Raw genomic sequence first — 12,646 nt, 5'->3', positions numbered from 1 at the left:
TACACTCCAATACAGGAGTTTATTTGTAATAAAATTCCCAAACTACACAATTCATTTTCTTTTAAGTCAAATACATTGACCAATCAAATTGCGTCTTACTAAACGTTTCCGAAAGTGATATAACTCATTTAGCCAGGACATCCAAGATATTCTTTTTTCGTTAAGGATTGGGAGTAGATAAAAAAGAAAAACTCACGCAAAATGGCAACAGATCTGAATGCTAAAGGGCGGACTCACTTGTTTAAAAACAAGGGAAAGGATGCTGACGTATGATTTTACTTAGTTCTCTTTTAAATGTCGAGGAAATAGTAAATGAATCGGACATAAATTCCATGCTTTGAATTGCGCATGTAGTTGTACAGTTTTTTTTAAATTGTCTGAAACTTTTTAATATATTTTTTAGATTTTTCACATGTTAGGTATTGTTCTGTTTCTTTCAAAAGTAATTTTTCTATATTACTCTTGTTTATAGGAAATGAGAAGAAGGCGCACTGAGGTTACAGTTGAAATTAGGAAGGTATAGTGTGTATAATAATGTTCTTAAGAGGTAGAACTGATTTTTTTTGTATACTAAAAATATTGCATCTACATTCATATGTTTGACAGTGTGACTGTTAGGGGGTAGCGTGACAATAGCATAAAATGAAATGGTCACCCATCCAAGGGCCATACTTGCCAACCTCCAACATGTAAAAATCTGGTAATGACCAGATTTGGAAAGTAAAAAAATCTGGTCATAACACGTAACGACATTCACGACACATTTACCATGATTAAATTATCTATCTGTCTGTCTGTCTGTCTGTCTGTCTGTCTGTCTGTCTGTCTGTCTGTCTGTCTGTCTGTCTGTCTATCTATCTATCTATCTATCATCTATCTATCTATCTATCTATCTATCTATCTATCTATCTGTATTGAGAATTATTTTATTAAAAAGAGACTTTAACTTGCAATGAGAAAAATTTAATATATATTGATTAAATTTACATGTTAAAAAAGAGCATTGAAGGTTTCATTATTCAGTATTGACCTGAATTAAGTGTGCATTTTTTTTTTTTACAGTTAAAGGAAAGTCTTTTCAAAATCTGCATTGCTGATTTGAAGCACATGGAAATTTGTGCTAAATTTGTTTTCAAATTTTGGTTTTGAAGTTATTTTTCCTCTCTTGAATTAATTTAATTAACAAGTGCTATTCAATGTACAGTTATGCCTACACTATCTTCGAACACTCTATTTTATCTAATGAAAGTTGTTTTCCAAGATTCCTTGATATGTACTTAAATATCGTTTCTCTTTTTCTTGGTTCAATTTGTTCCTGCTGGCCCTGATAACCAGCTCGTTCTATCGGAAGCCATTTTTAATCGACTTCAAACTTTGATTTGTCAAAACAACTCTCTGGTAATTGTTTACACCTGCACTCAGTCTGATAATTTACTGGTACACACGGCCTACTGAACATAGCCATCGCCATTGTTTACGTAAATCCAAGCTTGGGTTGTAACTGGAAGTTAAAAGTGCAACCTAATTTACGAACCAAATCCGGAAATCTGGAGATTTTCGGGTTGTTCGGCAAAAATCAGGTGAAAAGCATGACCCGCTGTGTCATAAAAAATAATCGGGTTAAGGGTCGAAAAATCAGGTGTAACCCAACGAAATCGGGTGAGTTGGCAACTATGCCAAGGGCTCTTCAAGATTGCCAAAGCTCAACTTGCCTGAAATCAAGCGAGACTCTACTGCATCACTATAAAAGCTAGCTCACTAGCAAAGCAGTATACATCTACATAGTACAGAGTTCCATCAAACCTGAGGACTATACGCTGGCGCTGAGTGAACAGAGCACTTAATTTTAAATAAAAAAAGTGTAAATAAACAAAGTCCTATGGAAAAAATATGTACATTCACATAGTGCATAAAAAGATATTTATATATTTACATAGTGCTCTATAAATATTAGAGCTGTGGAACGTAGCTTTGGACCAGAGTTCTAAATTGGCCCAAAGAGGTTGCTGCCACCAATGAGTGTGGAAGAGAATTCCACAATGTCACTGTATGGGGAAAGAAGCTACATTTAACATAATCTGTACATATACTCTAGGTCTGAAAGTGAAGAGGACTAGTATTTCGGGTGATGGTTGTTGAATTCTCTGCAAAAACTTAATCTCTGTCACTGTATGTTTTTTTGTTTTTTTTTTCACCATTATCAATGTTTGCAAGTAATTGTGGAAGTAAGTTTATGAAATTAACTGGAGCACTTAGATTTGCTTGAACTATGCAAGTGCATAATTTGAGCTTTTGCAAGCAAGGAATACCTTTCCATACCTTGGTTATAAAGTATTTCATAGCAAGTGTTTGCCATTGGTTAATATAAAGAAACTGAAAATTAAGATTTTAGAACTATATTCCAGAAATACTGAGGTTGTGAAAAGTTTCATCTTCTGTATATTCCAATATTTCTTACACTTTAAGTTTTAAATTGTGTTATTTCTAGGGATGTCAACGAATATTCGACTATCAGTCAAATGGACCGACGATCGAATAACAAAACGACATTCGAATAAATAAATTCAATAAAAGAGTGATAAAGAGATGGAATTCCCATCATAAAATTGAGAAACCCTCTTTCATCAGACACAGTCGATAAGATAATTTTCCACGCCACGCGCTGACTTTGCATGTAAAAGTACAGTAATTAGAAATGCTTCACTTTTGCGAGAATTATTTTTCAATTAACAGCTAATTAATGTGTTGTTTTTGTAATATTGTAAAATTATTATTTGGACTTGATTTCATACCATGTACCCATTATAGCCGTGACATGTTTGGACAACACCATAATATTCTTTTACATATTTTAAAGATATTTTGATAGTAGGTACAAAAAGTATATTCAAATATTTAACATTTTCACAGACACTGTGTGTGCCCCCCTCCCTCCCCCCATCATTTTGATAAGCTTTAAAAATAAATATTGTACTCTAATTTTTTTTATGCTTCCTAAGAAACCGACTTTACAGACCGATTTATGAACATGATTGACGGGGAAATCATACATTTTGGAGAAATTAGCGGTCTATATTTAGTAAATATAAACACGCTATCCAACATTTTAGGTCCCTGTGAACATCTATGTGTAACATTTGATGTTACTTTCTAATAAATTTAAGAAAATGGGATTTGGGGTTAAATATGTCAAGTACCAGTGAAGTTTGAAATAAAATTTTAGTTCCAAAAAAGTTTCGAATATATTCGACTATCGTACGAATAATGCAATCGAATATTCGACTAAAGAAAATAAATATTTTGACATCCCTAGTTATTTATAAACAAGAATGGTAGCCTTTTGACAGTGCAGATGTGGGATGTGCCATGCGCGTGGCGCAGTGGTTAGAGCATCTGCTCTACAGTTGCAGAGTAAGGAGTTGATCCTTACGTCGCGTGTTCGAATCTCACTGAGACGTGGAGAGTGGTCCTTCGGATGAGACCATATAAACTGAGGTCCTGTGTCGCAGTAGGTGCTGGCATGAAAAAGATCCCTCACTGCTCAATGGCCGTTAAGACAAAAATAGCAGCTCTCCACCGGTAAATGGTGGCGTCTCCATATGAGTGAAAAATTTTTGAGAGGGATGTTAAACAACATACAAACAAACAAACAATAAAATGATGATACAGTGTATTGGCAAAAGTCTGCATTACAAATCAAACCTGTTATAAAAGTGATTCCTGTTTCAGAGTAAAAGAGATCAGCATGTGTTGAAGAGGAGGAATGTGCCGATTCAGGATAGTACAGATTCCGATGACACTGAAAAGCCAACTAGCCAGTCTTTACAGTCCATTGTAGAGAATGCAGCAAGTTCAGAACCTACAGTCCAACTCAATGCTGTCCAGGCGGCCAGGTAAACCAGTGCTCTATGTAAAACAAGCAAAGAAATAATTAAAAACTAGGGGAAAAAACTAGTATTGTGCTTTGAATAAAGAATTAATTAAACTAGAAACAAATGTTCTATGTAAAACAAATATTGTGCTTTGAGTAAAGAACAAATAAAAACACCATTTTTTAGGTTCATAATAGCTTCATATATATTTTTTTAACAGGAAACTGTTGTCCAGTGACAGAAACCCACCAATAGATGACCTGATTGCCTCAGGAATTCTTCCTATTCTTGTAGAATGTCTTTTGAAAGATGACAAGTAATGCATTTTTAGCTCACTTAAGTTACTATATTAGTTGCAGTTATTGTGGCCAAGTAATATTCTGATTGCATTTGTATCATCAAGATCAACTTTTTTAAAAGTGTAGGTTATTTTCTCCCATTTCCAGAAAACCTTGTTATTTAAGCCAAATTAATGAGCATAGTACAGAAATAGAAACATCCTTTTTTTTAGTCCTTCCTTGCAGTTTGAGGCAGCCTGGGCTTTGACAAACATTGCATCTGGAACTTCTCAACAAACTCAAGCTGTAGTCAATGCCGGTAAATATACATGCAAAATGCCAGAAAGATTTATTTATTTGAAGCTGAACTGCTAATTAAAAGCCATCATATATTGTACATGTACATGTATAGTATGATTGGCTTTAAAGCTGGAGCACAGTTATATAAATTTCAGATGGAAAATCCATCATTCATTTCGGTTAACAGTGTGCATTTTGATTTGGTATTATTTACAACTACACAGCTTCCCAATTTTTCCAGGTGCTGTTCCTTTGTTCCTGAGGTTGCTTACCTCCCATCATCAAAATGTCTGTGAACAAGCAGTGTGGGCATTAGGAAACATTATTGGTATGAATTAACCTCGGATAATCCTTATTACATTTAAATGTAAATAATCTTCACATTCAGTCATTGTACGCAAAAACAATTTCAATCTTTAAAAATTGTTGCCTACTGAACAGAGAATATTTCAATAATTTAAAATAATATATATATATATATAAAATATCATAATTTTCATTGGCTGAAAGGATGTGATATTTGTCCTTTTCTGATACTGATGCGAAAATGTCCACAGAATATAATATTGTATGACTCACTGTTTGTATACTTTAATAAGCAAAATCTGCTGCACCAGAGCTGCAGAGAACTAGCATTATAATATCAGAAGTGTGTTTTTTTCCATTGTGGCGTAATGACAGCCGAGTCTGTTCAGGAAGGAGTGTGTCAGATTATACACTGAGTGATTATATAACTATTATGTACTTCAGTTTACGGTCAATATGTGGTTATAAGGACCCATGTCAAGTGATATTGACTGAAAACACAGAAAATGATTATGAGCAAGCCTGCATGGTAGCTATCTCTTTTTGTGTCTTTGGTCAGTATCACTTGACATGGGTCCTTATTAACCACATATCATCCTACACTGAAGTCCGTAATTGTATAATACACATACAGTATATATTGAAGGAAAGGGAATGTAGTCCTTCATTGTCCATGTAGCAATGCAAAAGTATTATACATAATAAATTTATACTTAGTTGTAGCAGATCTAAAACTATGAATATGATGTTTTACAATGGTGGCTGTGAATAATAGAAAGTCTTTGTTGTACATTGTAGGTGATGGGCCGCAGTGCAGGGATTATGTTATCAAGCTAGGGGCTGTTAAACCACTTCTGAACTTCATCAACCCCAACATTCCTCTGCCATTTTTAAGAAATGTTGCATGGGTCATTGTAAACTTGTGCAGAAACAAGGAACCCCCTCCCCCTCTGGAGACCATCCAGGAAATTCTCCCGGCCTTGTGTCAGCTGATTCACCATACAGACATTAATGTGAGTCATTGAGTTAGTTTTCAATAACAATTCATCTAAAAATGAGAGAAAGAATTCAGGAGTTACAGACAACTTACTTATTGGCCATGGTACACATTTATTGTCTTTGATAAAAATCCAAGGATTGCAAAAGCCTTAAAAAATTTGTTAACTTGCATAAGAAAATAACTTAATTACATTACATACAAGAAGACTGTAAAATTAACTTCATAGAATACTTGCCGTATTTATTGGTACATTTGAAATTTTAAAAGCGGATTAGTTGTAGAAAGTAGTACTGAGGGTGTCTATTTACAGATCCTGGTAGACACAGTGTGGGCGTTGTCCTATTTGACAGATGGAGGGAATGAACAGATACAGATGGTGATAGATTCGGGGGTAGTCCCATTCCTCGTTCCTCTCCTTAGTCATGTTGATGTCAAAGTCCAGGTAAACTTACATGCCCTATTTCAGATTGACACAATTTTTTATTGCTAGACAAGGATGTTGTTTCACTTGACTGCACTCAGTGGTGCAGAATGGTGTAATGAGAATTATTTTCAAAATATCGTCAGACATATGAGAGTTTTCCATAAAGTTTGTGGAAACCATTATATCATGGCTTTGGTTTTTGTTTTTGGTTTTGTTTTGGAAAAAGGAATAAAAGCTTAATATTAAATCCATACTTTATTTGTAGTGTGAATCAATGATCAAGAAAATGCAAATGTTGAGAAATGTAATTATCAAGCTTTAAAAAGTTTTGCTATTTCCACCCAGAGCACAGTGCCAGCATGAAAAAAAAAAAAAAAAAAAAAAAAAAAAAAAAAAAAAAAAACGAATCAAAACAAAGCATAAGTCAAGTCAGCAGATGAAAAATCCTTAGATTTTCTCAATGTAATATCCTTTCAGCAATATATATTTTTGGTGTCATTTTATCAATTTATCAAATATGTCTTTGTATTGATCTGGTTTAATTCAAAAGAAAACCCACATAACTTCCTGTCATAATTCAGCCAGGTCATAAAATCTTCCACCTTGCAAATAACTTTTTTTTGGTGCAGATCAGAGGTTAGTAAATTAAAAATTAAAAATTGAATATCGGCAATTTTCAATTGCTCTAGGTCCCGAAACCTCCTTATGAAAACCTTAAATATTACATAAAATGATTTGAATTTGAATTTAATGTTTCAAAGAAAAATAAAAACCTACAAGAGCAAGGTAATGAAGCACAGTTTTTATTAAATGTCATTTTCATTTGTAAAATAAAGGCCTGTCCTTGTATATAAATGCTCTCAGTCTGAATTAAATTTAAAAGAAAAAAATTAAATGGAATCAAGTTAATATTTGACACATGGGTTTAAGTAGAGACATCCTCAGTTTGATTTGATGAGAGTACCATGTGTAGTGTGATATTACCACCTGATTTTTACTTGAAGGCACAAAGTGATGTAGATCATTTGTTTTGTTACACAGACAGCAGCTCTGAGGGCGGTAGGGAATATTGTTACCGGAACAGATGATCAGACGCAAATCGTACTCAACTGTGATGCCCTTTCACATTTCCCTTCTCTATTGACACATCCCAAAGAAAAAATTAATAAGGTAAGATTTAGAGTTTATCTGCTTGTGTTTATTTGTTTGAGTAATATCTTTGTATGCTAAAGAGTGTGATGTGTGTTTTGTGTTTGACAGGAAGCCGTGTGGTTTTTGTCCAATATAACAGCTGGAAACCAATCTCAAGTACAAGCTGTGATAGATGCTGGCCTCATTTCACTCATTATTCATCATTTGATGAGGGTAAGTAGGGTAGTGAGGATAACATCACAACAGCTGAGCCAGCTTTACAGATGTCAATAGGAGGTCATACTTCTCCATCCGTAAAAAGTCGGTATTGTGTCAGAGTGGAGCAGATGGAGGGATCTTATGTGACAGTTTCTTAGGAATAAGTCCATACTCTGTCACATAAATATACAAGACTCCTCATGGGAACATACATACATGTATATGACTATCTACTGCTGACTGATAATCTCTTCCTTTCAATTTACATGTAGTTATGTGGCACTTGCATTTCATAAATGTTGTCCATTTTCTGATGTAATCCAAGGCACCTGTATCTATTTTACTTTACAGTCATCGAAAAAAATGAGCTTTCCTTGTTCTTATAAATTATTTCATTGACAGGGTGACTTCCAAACAAAGAAAGAAGCAGCATGGGCAATTAGCAATCTAACAATCAGTGGTAACAAAGAGCAGGTAAGTTAACAGTGTTGGTAAATAGCAGTCTAACAGTGGTAACGAAGGGTTGGTAAGTTTACAGTGTGGGCAATTAGCAATCTAACAATCAGTGGTAACAAAGAGCAGGTAAGTTAACAGTGTTGGTAAATAGCAGTCTAACAGTGGTAACGAAGGGTTGGTAAGTTTACAGTGTGGGCAATTAGCAATCTAACAATCAGTGGTAACAAAGAGCAGGTAAGTTTACAGTGTGGGCAATTAACAATCTAACAATCAGTGGTAACAAAGAGCAGGAAAGTACTCATAATAAAAGTTATTGATGTTTTGTCTCAAAAAATATAGTAGTATAAATTTGATGAAAAGATAATGCTTTAAAATGAATTAAAAATAAATTTCAGGTGGCTAAAGTGGTTGAAAATGGTGTCATCTCACCTTTCTGTGATCTTCTGGGAGTTAAAGACACTCAAGTGGTGAATGTGGTATTAGATGGTATAAATAATATATTAAAGATGGCTGGTGATGATGTGGATCGTATCTGTACCATGATAGAGGAGTGTGGGGGTAAGTGTGAAGTGTGTACAATAATATAGGAGTGTGGAGGTAAGTGTGATATAGGAGTGTGGGGGTAAGTGTGATAGAGGAGTGGGGGTAAGTGTGTGTACCATGATAGAGGAGTGTGGAGGTAAGTGTGATAGAGGAGTGTGGAGATAAAAGTGATAGAGGAGTGTGGGGGGTTAAGTGTGATAGAGGAGTGTGGGGGTGAGTGTGATAGAAGAGTGTGGGGGTGAGTGTGATAGAGGAGTGTGGGGTAAGTGTGATAGAGGAGTGTGGGGGTAAGTGTGATAGAGGAGTATTGAGGTAAGTGTGATAGAGGAGTGTGGGTAAGTGTGAGTGTGTACCATGATAGAGGTTGGGGGGGGGGTGATAGAGGAGTGTGGGGAAGTGTGTGGCATGATAGACAGGGATTTATCAGTACCTTCTCAGGGGCCGAAATTCGGCCCCATTCCCAATTGAAAATGAGTTCAGTTTTTCCCAATTTGGCAGTATTTTTTCCCAACTGGTGAACAATGCTTTTATGTTTAATTATCTTGGAAAAACACAAAGTAAAATTGTCAGGAATTTTCATTTATTTAACTCATTTATTAAAGCTACAGTCATAACGCATGTTTAAAAACACTGTAAAAACATCGCCAACTTTTAATCCGAATTTCCTCCGTTTTTCTGAAAATGGTGATATTGTGTGATTCTATAGAATTATTAAGTTATTTTCACCTACTCAATTGATCTACGAGTGAATGGTAAGTACTGAAGGTATTATTTCAGATAGAAAAATATATTTTCATTGCATTAATACATATTAAATGAGGACTTGGAGAAAATGTGTATATTTGTATAATTTTTTGCAGGTTTATAATCTCCAGAAACAGATTCTATAATGACCTAAATTGGAATCTCATACACACATGTACTACCCTAAGTTGTATTGATACTTTATACTCATTGAAATCAATTTTACTTTTATTAATCTATTATTGATTTCATAATTGATCTTGTTTGATGAAGTTGGATCATATTTATTTGTCTTTTGAATTGCCCAAATTAGAGTTCATGATGAAATGTTAAATTAATTACACCTGAATTTATGATTTAAGCAACACTTTAAAATTTTCCCAATTTCATCAAATAGTCGATAATTTTTCCCAATTTCCCAAAAATGGCATTTCCCAAAATAGGCTGATAAATCCCTGATGGGGACAAGTGTGATAGAGGAGTGTGGGTAAGTGTGAAGTGTGTAACATGATAGAGGAGTGTAAAGGTTAAGTATGAAGTGTGTTCAATGATAGAGAAGTGTGGGGGTAAGTGTGATAGAGAAGTGGGGGTGTAAGTGTGAAGTGTGTGACATGATAGAGGAGTGTGGGGACAAGTGGGGGGGGGGGGGGGGGGAGTGTGTAACATGATAGAGGAGTGTGGAGGCAAATGTGATAGAGGAGTGTGGGTTAATAGAGGAGTGTGGGTAAGTGTGAAGTGTGTAACATGAAAGAGGAGTGTGGGGGTTAAGTGTGAAGTGTGTACAATGATAGAGAAGTATGGGGGTAAGTGTGATAGAGAAGTGTGGGGGTAAGTGTGATAGAGGAGTGTGGGGTAAGTGTGATAGAGAAGTGTGGGGGTAAGTGTGATAGAGGAGTGTGGAGTTAAGTGTGATAGAGAAGTGTGGGGGTAAGTGTGATAGAGGAGTGTGGGGGTAAGTGTGATAGAGGAGTGAAGAGGTAAGTGTGATACAGGAGTGTGGAGGTAAGTGTGAAGTATACCATGATAGAAGAGTGAGGGGGGGATGGTAAATTTGAAGTTTGTATCATGTGGAAAGCCTGAGCCAATTGCATTCAGTTTAATACTAGTGCTCTGATGTACAGTTTATCAATTGAACAACTTTTAGAAAATGTTAAATTTTCTTTTAATTGCTCTAATTTCAGGTCTAGACAAAATAGAAGCATTACAGAATCATGAAAATGAGGATATATACAAACTGGCATATGAAATAATAGATCACTACTTTTCAGATGATGTGAGTGTATTTCTATCTTGTTTATTTGTTTGTATTCCTTTATACCCCTCAAAACAAAAGGATTTACCCTACCAATCTGTTCATCCATCATTTTATCCCACTTAAAGATGAAGCATCAGAGATTTCACAGACATGTCCCTCAAACAAAGTATTTGGACGGTTTCAGTTCCATAAGCTTGGGTTAATATGACTTCTGATATGAATTTTAGCATGTAATACTGTATACAGGGTTATTTTTGCCCCATGTTATTTTCACACTTTCAAATAATTTTGCCCCATTTTAAATTCCAACAGTCACAGTTTTGTTGAAGGAATTATACTGTATTTTAATTTGCCCATTTTAAATTTGCCCACTAGTGAGTAGGGCAAAAGGGGCGAAAATTTCCCTGAATACAGTATTCTCTATTTATCATACATATTCGTGTTATGTTATTGAATTGAATCCCAAATTTTAGAATCGAGACTCGTATGTCACAGTTTGTATTGAACTGTAAAAGTGCTGTATGGTTTCATCCCTATTGGGAGTAATGTCAGGGAAATATCTTGCATGTAATTTACATGTATGGAGTATGTGCCAGAGTAATTTTTGCTGCATTAAGCATCAAGAATCCTCTGCTGTTAATCCAAATTTTTTTTTTATGTACCTTTCTCAGTCTCCTGTAATAAAAGTGTTCAAAATTGAAATAGTACATATACAACTTTGAAACAGAGAATGAAATAGCATACCTTGGTATTTGAAATTAAAAGAGTAGTTACAGTAGATATGATGATATATATATATATATATATATATATATATATATATATATATATATACATCTGTATGTTTAATTTTGTCAGACTGAAGAGGATCCTAACTTAGCTCCAGAGGCTTCAAGTCAAGGATACCAGTTTGATCCCAGTGCTAGTGTACCCCAGGAAGGCTTCAAGTTCTGACAAAATGCAAGACGCCATGACTGTGGAGTCATGTCATGGACTTCTGTTAGCTCCAGGGAGAGAGTGTGTGAAAGAGGAGCCATTCTACATTGTGGTCTGTAAGGATTCTCATCACTAGCGCCCAGTGTATTCTCCAGTGAGAGAGAGAGCGTGAGACACAGCGTGGGCAGTGAGAGAGGCCTACTGTACCCACTCCTTTATATACGCCGAGGTACAGCTGCAATTTCATTCAGTGTTGTTTTCACCGTGAAAACAATAAGTTGATAGCTTTTTTTTAACAAATGACTTGCAAAAAAGCTGTTTTAATATAATTTTAACTTCCTAGGAGTATGCAATCCAAATCATTTATGCTTTTCTGTATCAAGTAAAGCAGATACAGATTTTAAAAGCTGGATGAAAACACATCCCGTGTTTCAGACTTTTCTTATGAGTATGTATATTATGGTTATTTGTGATATGTTGCTGTTTTTTTACCCTTGAATGCATTAAATGAGCATGTATGTGAGAAAAAAACAATTGTTCAATTTTTGTTAAAATGCTCGTAAAGTATCATTACAACTAAGTGACATATACATGTATTTGGTTTTATATCGTATCTTTTACAACATGTTGCAATTATTTTAAACATCTTCCAGAAATTAAAGTGAATAGTACGAGCAAATAATCCTTGTAAGGTGGGATTTAATGAACTCGCACTTTAAATGGGAGAGTCTAAAATTTAGGGGATACATTATTGAAATTTAACTCCAAATGGAGTTGCCTGCCCTTTTCATTGTTATGCATCAACACACAATCCAAATACATGCATAAGAATTAAATTTGGCTTCATTTGTAATGTTTAGAAGGACTCGAGACAAATTTATCTCTTTCCATTTCATTTTTAAAAGATAGCTTAAAATACTAATTCCAGTTTGGAATAATGTATGTGTGTTGGTACAATTTAAAAAAAATGACCATTTGAAAAGACTAGAGCAGGTCTTAGTGAAATAATTCAGTGGATCATTTTAAACAATGTAATTGATTAAATTTGGTATCCATTGGGCTATCAAAATATAGAATGTAATTGTTATAACTGAAAAACAAAAAGTGGTCCACATTGAAATATTTAGGTTATTTTGTCCACCCAAGTTATAGTGATCAGATAACAGTAAATGGTCAGATTTT

The 12,646-nt window shown here is 34.7% G+C and overlaps 1 protein-coding gene across 1 annotated transcript; it reads left to right on the top strand.

The window, feature by feature from the left end:
- Positions 1-131: 131 nt before the first annotated feature.
- LOC133201194 (importin subunit alpha-4-like) lies at positions 132-12,646 on the top strand. The gene is made up of 14 exons (XM_061336983.1): positions 132-267; positions 473-517; positions 3,730-3,893; positions 4,093-4,188; positions 4,384-4,469; positions 4,692-4,778; positions 5,555-5,769; positions 6,067-6,198; positions 7,222-7,350; positions 7,441-7,545; positions 7,933-8,004; positions 8,382-8,544; positions 10,455-10,546; positions 11,387-12,646. Exons 1-14 carry the CDS (start codon positions 202-204, stop codon positions 11,480-11,482), a joined length of 1,548 nt encoding a protein of 515 aa, XP_061192967.1. The 5' UTR covers positions 132-201; the 3' UTR covers positions 11,483-12,646.

This window comes from Saccostrea echinata, unplaced genomic scaffold (genome assembly GCF_033153115.1).
Source record: "Saccostrea echinata isolate AGI-Se365-2 ecotype Australia unplaced genomic scaffold, CSIRO_AGI_Sech_v1 ptg000042l, whole genome shotgun sequence".
NCBI lineage: Eukaryota > Metazoa > Mollusca > Bivalvia > Ostreida > Ostreidae > Saccostrea > Saccostrea echinata.
This window is presented reverse-complemented; position numbering and strand designations above follow the sequence as displayed.

Bases quoted from the DNA above. Each gene is read 5' to 3' on its own strand.
- LOC133201194 (XM_061336983.1), top strand. From the start codon at position 202: ATGGCAACAGATCTGAATGCTAAAGGGCGGACTCACTTGTTTAAAAAC. The intron at 4,779-5,554 runs GTATGAATTAAC...TGTACATTGTAG, and splicing joins GGCATTAGGAAACATTATTG to GTGATGGGCCGCAGTGCAGG. The intron at 10,547-11,386 runs GTGAGTGTATTT...TAATTTTGTCAG, and splicing joins ATCACTACTTTTCAGATGAT to ACTGAAGAGGATCCTAACTT.